General features: G+C 48.6%; 1 protein-coding gene across 1 annotated transcript; it reads left to right on the top strand.

The window, feature by feature from the left end:
• The first annotated feature begins 589 nt into the window (after positions 1 to 589).
• On the top strand, positions 590 to 6,804 carry LOC142802836 (uncharacterized). Its single transcript, XM_075887891.1, has 2 exons — positions 590 to 1,132; positions 6,676 to 6,804. The coding sequence occupies exons 1-2, from the start codon at positions 590 to 592 to the stop codon at positions 6,802 to 6,804; spliced, it is 672 nt and encodes a 223-aa protein (XP_075744006.1).
• The last annotated feature ends 11,556 nt before the right edge of the window (positions 6,805 to 18,360 follow it).

Here is an 18,360-nt window from a genome sequence, read left to right as displayed (position 1 = left end):
CACAGGGATGGACGCACACACAGACGGATGCACGGATGCACGCAAGCAAGAACGAATGGGCGGACGAAAGCACGGACGGACTGACGAACGCTTCGCCCCACCAATCATCCTTCATTCCGTGGATACGCTGTGATTTTTTTTCTTTATCGCCACCTTTGCAGACGCAAGGAAATTTCAAGCACTTAATACCTAGTCTGTAAAAAAACCATGCAGCCCGTCTTCGACTGGTTTTACTTAAAAAATCTTCATCATAGCCAACGCGATCAATGACATTCATTAGGGTCGTTCTACTACTCTTTTATACACGATGTATCTATCATATGCAACAACTTACAGCAATGCGAAAATTGCACACTAATATAGCTTCCATAAGCTAATGAGACTTATGTGCCGAGGAAAGCAAAGATCTTCAGACGTTAATGATGCATCGTCATTTGCACATGTCACTGCCACGGCGCACGTTGTGTGCGCATACCCTTCAGAGGCTATAAAAAGCCTCGCTCCCAATAAACGTTGTTCACTGTTGTACATTCGTGTCTGTACGCTTCAGTGGCGACGAGGCGGTCGAACCGTTGATCGCGCTGCGACCATGGCTGCGCACGCGGGCCCACCGGGTTTTGATGAGGAGGCGGACAACTGGGAGGCTTACCGGCTACGATTGGAAGCATACTTCGAGGTTCACGACGTCACGGACGAGAAGAAACGCAGGGCAATTTTGGTCACGGCGTTGAGCACAAAGACAGTGGATTTATTGGCTGCACGATGTGCGCCGGCGAAGATACAGGACCTGAAATACGAAGACGCTGTGAAGTTCCTGGGTGAGCGATTTGCTCCGGCGTGCAACGAAATCGCAGAATCGTACAAGTTCTTCACAAGGAATCAGCTTGCAGGAGAGTCGGTAAATGAATTTCTCGGGGAAATACGAAAGATTGCAAGCAGGTGTAATTTCGGTAGCGCCCTCGACAGGATGCTAAGGGACCGCATTGTTTGCGGCCTGCGCGACGCTAGTGTTCGTCGGCAGCTGTTGGCAAAAGCGGAACTCACGCTGAGGGAGGCGGAAGAGGCAGCGCGTGCCGCAGAGATGACAGCGGCAAACGTGGACCACATGGCCAGCGCGCAAAACACGGACAATGTACACGCTATGACGATGAAGCGCAGAGGCCAACCAACTAGGCATCCGTCACTACGAGAGTCGGCGAGCAGGGAAGACTGGCGGCACGAAGGGACGTGCCCATGCTGCGGCAAAAGTGGTCATACAGCGGAAATATGCAAGTTCCGTTCTGTTAAATGCTTCACTTGTAAGAGGCAAGGGCACCTAGCCCGTGTGTGCCAGCAGCACCAGTCCCGGCAAAACAAAGTATTCCACTGTGAAAGTCAGTGGTCTGATAATGACGACTACGAACAATTTCTGCTCAACTTGCAAGCGGCATCGGCGAACATTGTCCAGCCAATTTATCGCACCATGGAATGGGATGGCGTGGCCCTCCGAATGCAAGTAGACACCGGTTCCCCCGTGACAATCATCACATGGCCTACCTACACCAAATACCGTCACCTTTGGCCTCGGCTCCAAAAGACTACCTTGCAACTGACTTGGAGTGTTGAATAGATGGACGAACGGACACACAGACATATGCATGAATGGACGCATGAACGGACGCAGGGGCTGATGCATGAACGAACGCAGGGACGGGCGCACGAACAGACGCATGGATGGTCACACAGACGGACGCATGAACGGACGAATGCTTCGCCCCACTCTCCATCATTCACTCCGTGGATATGCTGCCATTTTTTTTTGTCACGCACAAGATGATTTTTTATTCACAGCCAACGACGCCGTCTCGCTGAAATTTCTGCGCAATGACGTCGCTTTGAAAGCCCTTTATCTGTAAGCTGGTACCAGTATAATTCAGAAACAAAGCAGGAGGCAAACTGTGCCTTCTCCCATTTCTGTAATCTTCTGCGAGAGCTGCGACTGCCGCAATAAATATAAACATCTTGGATAGAACCTGCCACTTTTCTATCTTAACAAACAAGTAAACGGCATCCTGTGATGCTTCTTTATATCGGACATTAAAGTTTTCAACCTTACCTTAGCTAGGGACTTATATAGCAAACGAAATTTGGCCGCCCGCGTAGCCAGTGAGGAAAGCTGGAATCACGTGGGGGAGCGTTCAAATGTCACCCGTCGCTGCCACTTAAAAAGAGGTCTTCCCTTCATCTCTCATACGGGTCATTTGTGTAGAGCATTGGACGTCAGGTTTCGAAAAATATGCCGAGAGGGATCTCCAGAATCACTGAAGCCTGTACACGGACACCGACATAGATATCTACGGTTACGTATATTCAATCTTGCACTAATTGGCCTTGCCGAATACTTGCTAAGTACCATTAAAATCTCAATATACGCAAACGACATCTGTGTCTCGACTTTGGCAGTCACACGTCCTCAGATACGTTACCGGCTTCAAAGAGCAGCAACTATGATTGCCAACTACTTGTTAAAGCAAGGTCTCAGCATATCACTAGAAAAATGCGCGCTGGTGGCCTTCACTCGCAAAGCAATGACCCCTTATGTCATCTCAATCTGCGGGCGACCGATTTCTTACGCCAGAACACACCGGTTTCTGGGCATCAGTATTGATAGGGACCTCTGCTGGAGTCCGCATGTGGCCTATATGAAGAAGCGCCTGACTGTTATTTCCCAATTGTTCAAGTTTCTGGCAGGAAAGAGGTGGGAGATGTCAGTAGACGCAATGTTGGAATATAGCTGAGATATACTGCTGAGATATAGCTCGCCCGTGCTTAGTGATACCTGCATGACAAATGTTCGTGTTCTACAGGCAGTACAAGCCCAAGCACTGAGAGTGTGCCTTGGTCTGCCCAGATGTACGTCAACAGAGGCAACAATTGCAATTGCTGGTGACTGCCTAATACAAATTTACATTGCTTTAGAAGTCCTGAGAACGCACATCAGACACTTCGCATGTGGTACCTGTCATCACCTTGCACTGTTGCCTTCAGACAGGTGCCAAGCATCGTTCGCTAAAAAGATTGTGAAGTACAACGAGAAACTTCCCTCGGGCTTCACTTCTGTATCTAAACCATCGATACCCCCTTGGTGTCTTATTCAACCCACAGTGCATCTTAGTGTACCAGGGATCCGGAGGAAATCTGACCTTTCATCGCCCGTGCTGAAACAACTGTCTCTTCTTCTTTTGCACGAGAAATATTCAGACAGCGTACACATATATACCGTGATGGCTCCATGAACCGCCAGTGTTCCTCAGGTGCAGTAGTTCTCCCAGCAAGAGGTGTTACCATCAGCTTTAGGATGAACCACTCCACGGCATCTACAGCAGCGGAACTAGCTGCTTTGCGCACTGCACTTTGTGTGGTTAATCGGGAACCACCACAACAATGGTCGATTTTCAGTGACTCAAGGACTGCTCTACTATGTGTGCTCTCTGCACTGCGTGGCGGGCCGTACGAACAGCTTGTTTTCGAAATTGGATGCCTTCTCCACATTTCACACGAGAAAGGGCATCATGTGACGTTTCAGTGGCTGCCAAGTCACTGCGGCGTCATAGGGAACGAAGATGCCGATACTGCCGTGCGGGCAGCTCTTGAAGGAACACGAGAAGAAGCCATACTACTTTCGCGGACCGATGCAGCCAGTAATCTTCGACGACTTGCGCGTGAAGTCATGTTTTCTCTATGGGGCCCACCAAGGAACGAGACGAATAGTCAACACCACCTGTCCTCTTTGATGGCTCTCCGCATGCCCACTTGGCTCGACCGAAGAGAAGCCCCCCTTCTTCATCGCTTATATGTCTAGGAGTGCATTTACGAAATCTTATTCCTTTGTCATAGGAATGGCCGACAACGCTCTCTGCGATGCCTGTCATTGCGAAGAGACGCTTCACCACATCCTGTGCGACTGTCCGTTGTATGACATCCAGAGACAGTCCCTGGCGTCAGTTCTTGCGCGCATCGACAACAGCCAAATGTTTGTAGACACTATTCTGCCAAGTGCCCGAGAGAAGAAATTGCAACAGAAGGCGACAAAAGCTCTGTTGAAATTCCTACGCGACACGGACTTGAACAAGCGGCTGTAACAGCAATGTCACACACCGCGAAAGACAAGACTGGGCAATGACTGATTGTGCGCTCGTGTGCTGACGAATATGCTGTGTTTATCTCTCTTCCCTCTCTGCTCTCCATCTCTCATCTCCCCCATCCCCCTCCCATGCACAGGGTAGCAAACCGGCTGCATACAGGCTAGTTAACCTCCCTGCCGTTCTTTTTCTCCTATTTTCTTCTTTTTCTATGCTTTCGTATGCACACATGGTGACCGCACAGGATGCCTAACCGCAACAACAACAAAAAATTGATATTAGTCACGTCTGTGTAGCTCATGAACATATTAAATGAGAAGCATTGCTTAGCGAACTTCGGCCACATTGAGCGTGTCCGTCCGTCCGTCTGTCCTTCCATCCATCCATCCATCCATCCATCCATCCATCCATCCATCCATCCATCCATCCATCCATCCATCCATCCATCCATCCAGCCAGCCGCCTACGACTTTTAGCTTTCCTGGCCGTTTTGACCATAGTATTGATACCAAACTTGGTATGGCATAACATGACTAACTGAAGAACATATTTGACTAGTGATGACATTAAGATTATGACATGTGTGTCATGATTGTCATAATTTACATTTCATGGTCCTGCAGCTTTTGCGGTGGTTTCGTGCACATGGCATGTTGCAAAATTGGTATGGTATGGCATTCTTGCATGGCGACTACAAGCGACCGACCCTAATATGAAAATCATGACATGCGTGCCACGTAACTACATGACTACATGCCACGCTCATGATGCACTCGCAGCCGTTTCGGTAGCCTTACATACGCCAAATTTGGTATTGCGTGACGCCAATGGACGATGAAGGTATGTGACTGGTGCAAACATGATAATCATGAGATGCGTGTCATGTGAGCACATGAATACATGTCACAGTCAAGGCGTCAGTACATTTAGACAAGACGCGGTGCGCGTGCTCGGCGGCGTTCATCTCGTCGCGCCAGGCCGGCGATGCTACGCCAGGCGCCGGTCCTGTCATATAGGCACCGCACACAGACCACAGGGAGCTGCGTTTCTCCCTCTGCCCAGTCACAAAATTTCCGGCATTCACCGTTAGGGACACGCAGAAATGAGACGCGTGCTCGCATCCCCAATGTATCGCGGGCACAATCCGCTTACACGGATAAAGAGTGCGAGACGCTCGCATCACGTTCCATTTTGACCGAGGCCGTCTCGAGGTTTCTTTTTTTATCCGCTAGGCTCTGTCTTCTGGCGCTGTAGTCAGACTGGAAAACTCGACTGAACAGTGCCTATACTAGCAGACGCAGGCGCAGGCCGCGCTGCGTTGTTTTGACGCATGCGCGTTTCAGCGCGTTCGGCGTCGCTCCGTCACGAGAAGAGGGAGACGCAGTGTTGTCTGGGTAATGCATCGGCGCAAAATGCAGCATGTCGCATTGCGCGCCCGTTCCCGTCGGGCCGCGCCGACGGACGTTGGTCGCGCCTGGCATCAGAGTATAGAGTTCTCGCATCTTGGTAACGTTGCGCCGCTGTGCCCAACATGCGCGCGCGTCAACGCTACATTGAAGTATATTGGGCACTTCATGATGCGCTCGCGGCCGTGTTGCTAGCTCCACATAAACCAAATCGGGTGTTATGTGACGTCATTGGATGACGAAATACATGACTGGTGCAAACATATAATCTTGACACGCGTGTAATGTAAGAACATGACAACATACCACGCTCATAGCATGCTCGTGGCTGTTTCGCTAGCTCCACATGTACTAAATTTGGTATCACGTGATGGGAACAGATGACGAATGTAAACGGCACATCAGAACATGATAATCATGATACGGAAGTCATGTACGGCATCATTTATCTCCACATCGTAACGTTGTGCTGTTCTTAAAGTGACAAATCAACATTTCTCGTTCGTGCTTCGCATATCACCGATTCCCACTGTACGTGGGATCTGCCAATTTTTTTAAGAAATAGAAAAATATGCATGCAGCGAAGACAGTCATGAACGTGCCAGGTCACCAGCGAGAGGTACACGGGGCGCATGAGAACTTCGCATATGAGGCCACTTTTTTAGACGTTTGCTTAAAAGAGAAAACGGGAAGATAAATTGCGGTTTGCAGTTATACTTGCTGTGCTGGATATAAATGAAGCTATTTTGACAAGTAGCCGAACTATGGAATTCAACCACGTCGAGCACGGAGGCTTTTTAGGATCACATAAGCAAAGCGCGAAGGTTGAGGTTGAATAAGGTTCTAAGACAGTGGTTCGAAGACAGTAGAGGAAGCCGAATTCCTGGAGTCCATTTGCTAGAAACGCTGAGGTGTGCAAGGGACGGCTTTCAGCTGTCTCATAGTAGAGTACCTAGTACTCTAAATCGGTTTAAATCCCGGCGGTGGCGGCTGCATTTCCGATGGAGGCGGAAATTTTGTAGGCCCGTGTGCTCAGATTTGGGTGCACGTTAAAGAACGCCAGGTGGTCGAAATTTCCGGAGCCCTCCACTACGGCTTCTCTCATAATCATATAGTGGTTATGTGACGCTCCTCGCGTGGCTGCTCAGTCGCCCACAAGTTCAGATGTCATCGAGGGGACTACATCCCAAGGCGACGACGTCTGCATCTACGAGGACTTCAACAGCACCACGAGTGAGGTGCCCCTACAAATTTACGAAGACACCAGCCCAAAGTGACATAGGCCAGGACAGTGTAGACGCCTTTGTGCATTCTTCGCTATAGAACCCGAACACGAAACGCCGGCGGATATCTACTAGTGACTCAGAAGCCCCCCATCGGAGACAGAAGTCCCCTGTGGACTTCAACGTAGTCCCGGAAGCCCCGAGCCTCCGGTGGATCGCCTGGCCGTAAAAAATGACTGAGCCGCTCGCGAGACACCGGCTCCCATGCCTTCTAAAGGTACCCCTGTATTTGCGTGATCTTATATTTCGCTTTAGTTTTCCCCATAGCAATTACTCGAAAAGTAATTACTCTTAACGTTTAAGGTTTACGCAATCCACAAAAACAGCCTGAGGTATTGGCTCTTGGGCGTTCGGTGCACTGTGATTTGCTGTTAGTGCAAGAAACAAAATTTTTTAAGCTTTCCGATGTACTAGCTTTCAAGTGCGCATTCAATATTGATTGTTTTCTTTCGTACGCCAGCACACGTTCGACTGGCGTTGAAGTCATCATTTTTAACCGAAGTCTTTTGCGTGATCATCATGTTTCCTTCGATGCCTTCGGACGCGTGCTGGCGTTCGACTGCACCTTTTTCTCGTTAAGAATAAGATTTGTTGCCGTGTATGCCCCAGCGGCACGCGAGAACTCGAACGCGTTTTTCCAATCTCTTGATGCGTTTCTTTTAAATTCCCGGCATGTGGTACTTTTAGGGGATTTCAATTGTGTCTTAGACTCACACGCAGACGTTCGAGGTCCGGGTCGCGGCCGGTCAAACTGGAATGCCAGAGAACTCGAACATCTAGTGCAGCAATTGGCATTGAGTGACATTCATCAAAGTGTACATGGCAGTAATTATGCCTATACTTGGCGTCGAGCAGCGTCGAGCAGCCGAATTGATCGCGTGTATGCATCCCCCAGTCTCATTACCTACGTTCACGACACCGGGGTAATGTCATTGCCACCGACACCAGTATACATTAGCGACCATCGGCCGGTTATGTTCTCTCTCCGCCTGCCAGCGGGGACGCCAACGGTTCACAGACCATGGCGTCTCGATTGCCGCGTCCTCCAGGACTCTCAGGCTACGGAGAAATTATCCCGAGCGTTACGCGCATCGCTCATTGGGGCGGATGTAGCTGATTGGGATCGCCTCAAAGAACAGTGGCGGCATCATTGCAGTGCGTCGGGCAGATGACTTTGCACCCGTACGCAAAAGATGCGTCATTGTTAATCCAGAAGATACGCATTGCCAATCGAGATCCCAGTCCTTCCACTGTAATGCGGGCATGGCAAGAGGAGCTCGTTGAACGGTACCAGCGTATTATGCGCGCTTCTTCACTCTCGGCGGCAGCTTGGCGCTGTAGACGTGCACCCTGTGCGCACCCTGAGGTGCTAAGGTATGCACACAGAGCTCTGCTTTGTCCACCAGGCTCGCCTGCCCACTCGCTGAACTCTATCACCCCAGCTGCTGCGGGTACGCGCGACTTTCAGGAATTCACTCAACACTTTGAGTCAATGGCTAAATCTGGTGCTAATGTCTGTTACCCAGGATCCGTTTCTTCGCATCCTCTGCTAACAGATTTACCTCATGATTCCAACATGTCAAATGACGTCCTACTATCACCGCCATCCGATGACGAAATCAAAGGCGCATTAGACGCAATGAAAAAGGGATCGGCCCCAGGGCCTGACGGACTTCCTGCAGAGTTTTATGTACAGTTCTGGCCTATCATTGGTCCAACAATGTCACGCGTCATTCGCAGGTGTTTCCAAGATATTACACTTCCAACTTCTTTCCACAAAGGCCGTATAACACTAGTTCTCAAGAAAGACCCAATGTCCACGCGACCAGAAGATTGGCGCCCTATTACCCTGCTCAATGTAGATTACAAGCTCTTGGCTAACATTTTGGTGCGCCGAATCAGTCCATTACTTGCAACATTAATCGCTCCCCACCAGGTCTGTTCTGTTCCGGGCCGAGAAATACACACCCATACGTGGTTAACGCGGGACATCATTGAATACACTATTAGCCGATGTGCGCAAGGACTGTTGGTTTCATTAGATCAAGAGAAAGCTTTTGATTTCATAGAACATGGCTACATACTAAATGTTTTACATGCATACGGATTCCCGGATAAGTTCATTGACCTTATCAGCGCGATGTACACTAATTTAGAAAGTACCCTTTACTTAGATTCCCGTGAGAGTCACGCATTTAGAGTCACGCGTGGGGTCCGTCAAGGGTGTCCCCTCTCCCCAGTGTTATTTACCCTTGCATTAGAGCCCTTCTTAAGGGCCGTTGAACATCACCCGCAGATTCGTGGCTTACCTCTACCCGGTAACACACAAGTAAAGGTCGCTGCATATGCAGATGATATCACTCTATATGTACATAATGAACAGTCGCTGCAGCATGCTCTTGATACATTACATGATTTTGGTATTATCTCCGGTGCAAAGTTAAACTTTTCTAAAAGCCAGTATTTTTTCATTGGCAACCCCAGCGGTCGTATCAACATCACGTCGCCTTTACAGTGGTCTCCTGATATTTCAATACTCGGAGTTACTTTCACTGTATTTGGTATACAGGATAGCATCTGGTCATCCGTTGTACAAACTCTTCTAAATGATATCAAAGCAGCCAGGCACTTCGAATTCCCTCTCTTGGAACGCCGATACTTAACTCAAACGGTGTACCTAGGAAAATTTTGGTACCTTTGCCATTCTTTTAAACCACCGCTCCACGTCTGCAGGAAAGTGCAAAGCTGCATCAGTTCTTTTTTTTTGGTCTGGTGGCACAGAATTGTTATCGCGTCCAGCGTTAGCTCAGCCGCGAAATCAAGGCGGTTTTGCATTCCCTGACGTTTCCGTCGCGGCTTCTACATTGTGCCTCCGCACTCTATTGCGAATACTAAGCAATGATGACATGCCCGCTCAGACACTGGCTCGCTACCATCTGGGGCCATCACTACGTGTCTTCTTGCCGGATAGCCAAATAAACAAAGGTCCCCAATCAACTGAATTACCATCTTTGTATCGAGCCCTTCTGGCATTTCACCGACGTTTGGAAGCTACGTGCCCAGAGATAGAGGTGGCCGATTCTAAAGTGGTGGACACAATGGCCGCCCTTCTACGGCCCTTGGTGCCCCAGCATCGTCAATCTGTATTGAACCGCGCTTGGAAACCAATAACTGCCGCAGTGTTGCCAGGGCATCTCAGAGACTTTGTCTGGAGGTTGGGCTGGGGCTTGCTCCCCACGCGAGATCGGTTGCAGCGATGGCAGGTAGTTCGCACTTCCACTTGCCCCAACTGCGTCATGGTAGAGACCAATCGATATGCGACGTTTGAATGTGTGGTTTCCCGCCTTTTTTTGGCGTGCGGTTAATACTGGTTTTCGGGGACAGGGTGTGCGAACTTTCGTGTCCAACGGCCGATTTCCGCGTAGCCGCTTCTCCGCTCTCTTAATAGTTGCGGGGCTGTTCAGCCTTTGGAGAAACCGATGTGAGGCCGTAGCTGCCAATTGCCGCCGGCGTGCCTTGTGGCCGATACTGGGGAGAATGAGACGAGAGATCCTCGCGTTCCTCTCCGAAGAGCTTTTCTTCCTCGGGGAGCAAGAGTTTCTGCGGCATTGGTCGTGCCCTTTCGTGAAGGTGGAACACGAAAGGATACAACTCATTTTTCGACCGACTTGGTGCTAAGCAGCGCCCGTTGAGTTGTTATATATGATTTCATTTGTTACGAATTGTGTTTCATTTGGATCTATTGTATCGTTATACCCTTGTATCGTGATATCACATTGAATATTTGTGTACATGTATGCCAACATAATCATGTATATTAGAGCAAATGTCTTCACTGTAACGTAGTGATGTTAGTCGTGAAATATAGATGTGCCGATGTATATGTGCCCTGTTACTGGAATGGTATGAAGCCTTTGTGTTCTGTACATGCTGTAAATAAACTTTTTCTAAACAAGGAAGCCGAATTCCTGGAGTCCATTTGCTAGAAACGCTGAGGTGTGCAAGGGACGGCTTTCAGCTGTCTCATAGTAGAGTACCTAGTACTCTAAATCGGTTTGAATCCCGGCGGTGGCGCCTGCATTTTCGATGGAGGCGGAAATTTTGTAGGCCCGTGTGCTCAGATTTGGGTGCACGTTAAAGAACGCCAGGTGGTCGAAACTTCCGGAGCCCTCCACTACGGCGTCTCTCATAATCATATAGTGGTTTTGGGACGTTAAACCCCACAAATCATTAGTACTCTAAATCGTTAACTAATTTTTCTAAACACAGGTGCAACGCCGCTGCCAGTGATTTGTCTTTTAAAAAACTGGCAGATATTATAGCGGGACGGCTCGGTGCTCTCCCTTAGTTCAGTACGAAGTACTCGAAATCGCTAAACATTTTAGCGAAATCGCTAAACAGTACAGAGTTCCGAAGGGACGGCTTCATGCTCTCCCATAGATGATTACCAAGTACTCGAAATCGTTAAAATTTTTTTTCTGAATACAGTGCAGTTATTCATTATGGGGGAAGAAGCTCTCCTGCTGTGGTGGTCGACACGATGTATTCTTCTCAGAAATAACAAAGTGTCCATGACTTGCCTTCATTACAGAGAAGGCATGCTAACGTTTGTGATTTCACTGAACTTTCATTTAGTACTGTATAAGTATTTGCTTATCACATACGCTTTTTTATGATGTTTTTGTTCCTCTTCATGAACTGTACGTATCTCTGCGCATAGCTTTCTTTGTGCACGTTAGATTTTCCGTTTACAAGTACAAACAGTTCCTGTTGTGCATTTGAATGTATATTAGAATATATAAGCAATGTCTTGAGAACGAAATATGTAATATATGAATGTCTTCTGTGTATGTATGGTTACTACAGCAATAAAATTCTCTTAAGCATTACGAGCTAAGCAGCACATTTCAGGGCGTCCTTAGGCTGGTGGCTGCCCATAAGGGCAAGCTAGCCGCAGAAGAAGGCATTAGCCTGCGATGTCTTCGTCCCTGAGGGGGCAAGTCCTAAAGATGTCGTTGACGCGACGTCCTCAACATTAGGAATCAAAGAAGTATACTATGTCCAGTACTTCGGAGGCCGGAATTATGAAGTTACCATGATCAGCGAAGCCGCCTTGGCTCATATTGTGGACGCGTCACACCTCACCATCCGAGGACAGCGCGTCGCCATTGTACCCCTAGGACCTCCAGTCACCCCGGTAACTGTCCTGTTCCTGCCGTGCCGCGTTCCCAGTGAAGTCCTCGCAAAAGCACTGTCCCCTTACGGAAAGGTGTTGCATATCCCCAGAGGACTCATGGGATTGCGCCCAACCATGACCACTGAGACGCGATACGTCCGCATGGAAATGAAGACATCGTCACCAGTACACAACTACCTCAAAGTCACTGGCCACCGTGTGACCTGTGAATAGAAAGGAAAACAACGGGTGTGTGCCGTCGATGTGGTGACAGTGGTCACTTTCATAAGAACTGCACCACTTCCTTTTGTGGTCGGTGTGAAGTCTCTGCCCTTGACGGGAAGGGCTCACGGCCATGCCACCGCTGTGGAGACCCACAACCACTGTCGCTTGCACGATGAAACAGTCGTACTCGGAGGCGGCATCCAAGGATTTTCCTTCACTTCTGCGAGCTGCGATAACCGACCGCGAGCAAGGTCCGCCAATCACAACGCTTAACCAGACGCTCACTGCGTCCCCAACAATTCCGCACCTGGTAATTCCATCAGGTTCTGAAAACACAAGTTCCCCGCGTCCGGTGGCCGTTTCTGAAGAACCGCAGACCAAGCGCTTGTCAGACAAGGTACCTCTTGAGGTAGGCGTCTCGGATGGAAATGTTACATGTGACGCTCCTCGCGTGGCTGCTCAGTCGCCCACAAGTTCAGATGTCATCGAGGGGACTACATCCCAAGGCGACGACGCCTGCATCTACGAGGACTTCAACAGCACCACGAGTGAGGTGCCCCTACAAATTTACGAAGACACCAGCCCAAAGTGACATAAGCCAGGACAGTGTAGACGCCTTTGTGCATTCTTCGCTATAGAACCCGAACACGAAACGCCGGCGGATATCTACTAGTGACTCAGAAGCCCCCCATCAGAGACAGAAGTCCCCTGTGGACTTCAACGTAGTCCCGGAAGCCCCGAGCCTCCGGTGGATCGCCTGGCCGTAAAAAATGACTGAGCCGCTCGCGAGACACCGGCTCCCATGGCTTCTAAAGGTACCCCTGCATTTGCGTGATCTTATATTTTGCTTTAGTTTTCCCCATAGCAATTACTCGAAAAGTAATTACTCTTAACGTTTAAGGTTTACGCAATCCACAAAAACAGTCTGAGGTATTGGCTCTTGGGCGTTCGGTGCACTGTGATTTGCTGTTAGTGCAAGAAACAAAATTTTTTAAGCTTTCCGATGTACTAGCTTTCAAGTGCGCATTCAATATTGATTGTTTTCTTTCGTACGCCAGCACACGTTCGACTGGCGTTGAAGTCATCATTTTTAACCGAAGTCTTTTGCGTGATCATCGTGTTTCCTTCGATGCCTTCGGACGCGCGCTGGCGTTCGACTGCACCTTTTTTTCGTTACGTATAAGATTTCTTCATATAGAAACATAGTTTACTACGTTACTCTACGATTTATTGGCGTGCACGTCCCAGCGGTGTCCGTGAACTCTAATGCGTTCGTCCAATCTATTGATGCTTTCCTTTTAAGTGTGGATACACTTTATAAGCGACCCCAAACCATCCACCGCTGTCGGCGGCGTCCGTAGTCTTCTCTCTATCTTTAAAAGAAAGAGGACTTGGCGGGCCGCAGCGCGACGCTCTACCGAATAAGGTGGTGGTGGTGGTGGTAGTGGTTACAATGAAGAGGAAAAAGGCACCCAATTTCTGTCTGCCTTCAGGCGACACGGCGCAGTGCCTTATAGGGGTGGGGGGAAGGAGGGATAAAAAGAATAGAAGGAAAGTAGAAGCAGAAGAAGACAGCCAACGAGAGGAAAAAAGAAGAAGATAGGAAAGTGGGGATCCGGTCGAAGCAGTCCAAGGGCGGGGTGCCACAATGCGAGAGCTACACGGCGTCAGGAGACCGCGGAGGGCGAACCAGTCGGCGGGAGCTACGCTGAAGTCGGAGATCGCGAGGGCACACCGAATAAGCCACGGACGCGACGCTGATATCGGTGTCAGTAACGCGCCTTATACCCCCTCCCCCTTCGCTCGCTCCTCCGGTCTCCTCGCTCGCTGCAGCTGCACGCGCACCCCTCTCTCTCGCGCGCCCGCCTTCTCTCTCAGTCTCCCGTCGAGAACGGGTCGTGAGGGGGAGTAAAGTTAAAATCCGTTGGGATTCGCCAGTGAGTTAACGTAAACTCCCCCGTGTGATCAAATTGCGATTCCCAGGAACCATTACACCATAAAGGCACCATAGTGTTATCAATAAATATAATAGTGCGAATGAATAAATACCCCTCATAGCATCACCCCGTGTATTCGCACTTAACCATGTTCATCCTCGGGGAAATGCTTGGGAGTTTCTTTTTTTGAATTCACAACTTGTAGTACTTTTAGGGGACTTCAATTGTGTCTCAGACTCACACGCAGACGTTCGAGATACGGGTCGCGGCCGGTCAAACTGGAACGCCAGAGAAATCGAACGTCTAGTGCAGCATCTGGCATTGAGTGACATTCATGAAAGAGTGCGTGGTAGCAATTATGCCTATACTTGGCGTGAGAGCAGCGTCGAGCCGCAGAATTGATCACGTGTACGCATATACTGGTCTCACTACCTACGTTCACGACACCGTGGTAATGTCATTGCCAATAACACCAGTGTACATTAGCGACCACCGCCCGGTTATGCTCACTCTCAGCCTGCCAGCGGGGATGCCAACAATCCACAGACCATGGCGTCTCGATTGTCGCGTCCTCCAGGACCCCCAGTATACGTAAAAATGGTCCCGAGCGTTTCGCGCATCGCTTATTGGGGCGGATGTAGCTGATTGGGATCATCTCAAAGAACAGTGGCGCCATCAATGCAGTGCATCCGGCAGGGGACTTCGTGCCTGTATGTCCAAAGATGCGTAATTGTTAAACCAGAAATTACGCATTGCTTACCCTTATCCCGGGCCTTCCCCCGTTATGCGGGCATAGCAAGAGGAGCTCGTCGAACGGTACAAACGTACTATGCACGATTCTTCGCTCTCGGCTGCAGCTTGGCGCTGTAGACCTGCACCGTGTGTGCACCCGCAAGGGATAAGGTATGCACGCAGAGCTCTGCTTCGTCCACCAGGCTCACCTGCCCACTCGCTAAACTCTACCGCGCCAGCTGCTGCGGGTACACGCGACTTTCAGGCATTCACTCAACACTTCCACTCAATGACTCAATCTGTTGCTAGTGTCAGTTACCCAGGATCCGTTTCTTCGCATCCACTGCTAAACGACTTTCCCCATGATTCCAACATGGCCTATGACGTTCTGCTATCACCGCCATCTGATGACGAAATAAAGCGTTCATTAGACGCAATAAAAAAGTGCTCGCCCCCAGGGCGTGAACGACTCCCTGCTGAGTTTTATGTACAGTGCTATAGGCCCAATTATGTCACGCGTCATTCGCAAGCGTTTCCGAGATATTACCCTCCCAACCTCTTTCCACAGTGGCCTTATAACACTAATTCTCAAAAATGACCCAATATCCACGTGACCAGAAGTTTGGCGCTCTATTACCCTGCCTAATGTAGACTACAAGCTCTTGGCCAACATTTTGGTGCGCCGAATAAGTCCATCTCTTGCAAGAATAATCGCTCCCCACCAGGTCTGTTCTATTCCGGGTCGAGAAATACACACCCATAGGTGGTTAACGCGTGCCATCATTCAATACCGCACTAGCAGATGTGCGCATGGGCTGTTGGTTTATTTAGAACAGGAGACAGCTTTTGATTTTATAGAACATGACTCCTTACTAAATGTTTTACATGCATTCGGATTCCCGGATAAGTTCACTGACCTCATTCATGCGATGTACACTAATTCAGAAGGTACCCTTTACATAGATTCCCGCGAGAGTCACCCATTTAAAATTACGCGTGGGGTTCATCAAGGGTGTCCCCTTTGCCTAGTGATCTTCATCCTTGCACTAGAACCCTTCTTAAGGGCCATTGAACGTCACCCGCAGATTACAGGCATGACCTTACCTGGTGACACTGAAGCAAAGGTGACAGCACTGGTCCGATAAGTAGCCTGTAAAGTATTGTGAATAAATAAATTTTATCTTTTTCTATATTTATCACATGTCCTGTTTTATCATGTATCACACCCCTTACACAATGCTCCGATAAGGAGCCTGTAAGGTATTGTGAATAAATATGCAGATGGCATTACTCTATATGTACATAATGAACAGTCACTGCAGCATGCTCTTAATACTTCCCATGATATCGGCATTATCTCCAATGTAAGGCTAAACTTTTCTAAAAGCCAGTATTTTTTATTGGAAACCCCGGTGGTCGTATCAAGATCACGTCGCCTTTACAGTGGTCTCCTAACTTTGCAATACTGGGAGATACTTTCACTTCATTTGGCGTACAGGACAGCATCTGGTCATCCATTAGACAAACTCTTCAAAGCGATATAAAAACAGCCAGGTACTTCGTATTCTCTTCTTAGAACGCTGATACTTATCTCAAACACGGTACTTCGGAAAATTTTGATATACCAAAATTTTCCGAAGTATATCTTTGCCAATCTGTTAAGCCGCTGCTCCACGTCTGCAGGAAAGTGCAAAGCTGCATCAGTTTATTTTTTTTTGGTCTGGTGACCCAGAATTGTTGTCTCGTCCGGCGTTAACTCAACCACGAGATCAAGGCGGTTCAGCATTCCCCAACGTTTCCGTCACGGCTTCTACATTGTGCCTCCGTGCTCTATTGCGAATACTAAGCAATGATGGCACGGCTGCTCAGACACTGGCTCGCTACCATCTGGCACCATCACTACGTGTCTTCTTGCCGGCTAGCCAAATTAACCAAGGTCCCCAGTCAACTGAATTACCATCTTTGTATCGAGCCCTTCTGGCATTTCGCTGACGTTTGGAGGCTACGTGGCCAGAAATAGAGGTGGCTAAATCTAAAGTGGTTGACACAATGGCGGCTGTTCTAAGGCCGTTGGTGCCCCAGCATCGTCAGTCTATAATTATCTGTCCTTGGAAATCAATTAATGCAGCAGTGTTGCCAGGGATAGATCTTGCTTCCCACCCGAGATCGGTTGCAGCGATAGCAAGTAGTTCGCACTTCTACTTGCCCCAACTGCGTCGTAGTTGAGAGCAATTGACCTGCGACAATTGAATGTGTGGTCCTCCACCTTTTTTCGGGGAGTGGTCCATGGCAGTTTTCGGGGACAGGGTTTGCGAACATTCGTGTCCAACGGCCGATTTCCGCGTGGGCGCATTTCGGCTCTTTTATTAGCTGCAAGGCTGTTCAGCCTTTGGTGAAACCAATGCGAGGATGTAGCTGCGAATTGCCGCCCGCATGCTTTATGGCCGATACTGGGCCGATTGAGACGAGAGATCCTCGCGTTCCTCTCTGAGGAGATGTTTTTTTCCCTCGGGGAGCACGATTTTCTGCGGCATTGGTCGCGCCCTTTCGTCAGCGTTGAACACGAAAGGTACAACTCATTTACCGACCAACGTGGTGCTAAGGAGCTCCCGTCGAGTAGTTATTCATGATTTCATTTGCAACAAATTGTGTTTCATTGCATCTGTTGTATCGTTATACCATTCATTGTATCATGATATCACATTGAGTTCTTGTGTACATGTTTGCCAACATTGTCATGTGATTAGGGCTATGATGTCTTCATTGCAACGTAGTGATGTTTTTCTTGATACTCAGATGGGCCAAAGTGTATATGCATTTATTACTGAAATGTTGTGAAATCTTTGTTCTCTCGCGGCGGCTGCATTTCCGATGGAGGCGGAAATGTTGTAGGCCCGTGTACTCAGATTTGGGTGCACGTTAAAGAACCCCAGGTGGTCGAAATTTCCGGAGCCCTCCACTACGGCGTCTCTCATAATCATATGGTGGTTTTGGGACGTTAAACCCCACATATCAATCAATCAATCAATCAATCAATCAATCAATCAATCAATCAATCAATCAATCAATCAATCTTTGTTCTCTGTACATAGTATAACTAAACTTTTTCTAAACAATATCTGTCCTGTGTTCTACAGTGTCTATTGCATTGTTATACCCTTGTGTCATGATGTTGCAATGAGTTCCTGAGCACATGTATGCCAACAGTGTCATGTATATTAGAACAGTGATGTCTTCATTGCAACGTAGTGATGTTTGTCGTGGCACATAGATGTGCCGAAGTGCGTGTGCCCTATTACTGGAATAATACCTTTGTTTTCTGTACATAGTATAAATAATATTTTTTCTAAACACATCTGTCTTTTTCTGCCATATTTGTGTGGGTGTGTTTGTGTGAAACATCAAATGTACTTTCGGCATCAAATGAAATGCGAGCAGCGGAGCGCGTGTTTGAAGAATTAGAAACAGTATATTGTTCGC

This window comes from Rhipicephalus microplus, chromosome 3 (genome assembly GCF_043290135.1).
Source record: "Rhipicephalus microplus isolate Deutch F79 chromosome 3, USDA_Rmic, whole genome shotgun sequence".
In the NCBI taxonomy this organism is placed as follows: Eukaryota; Metazoa; Arthropoda; class Arachnida; order Ixodida; family Ixodidae; genus Rhipicephalus; species Rhipicephalus microplus.
Note: the sequence above shows the minus strand (reverse complement) of the source record. Positions and strands in the feature narration are given on the sequence as shown.

Bases quoted from the DNA above. Each gene is read 5' to 3' on its own strand.
- LOC142802836 (XM_075887891.1), top strand. From the start codon at position 590: ATGGCTGCGCACGCGGGCCCACCGGGTTTTGATGAGGAGGCGGACAAC. The intron at 1,133-6,675 runs GTACACGCTATG...GTGGCTGCTCAG, and splicing joins GCGCGCAAAACACGGACAAT to TCGCCCACAAGTTCAGATGT.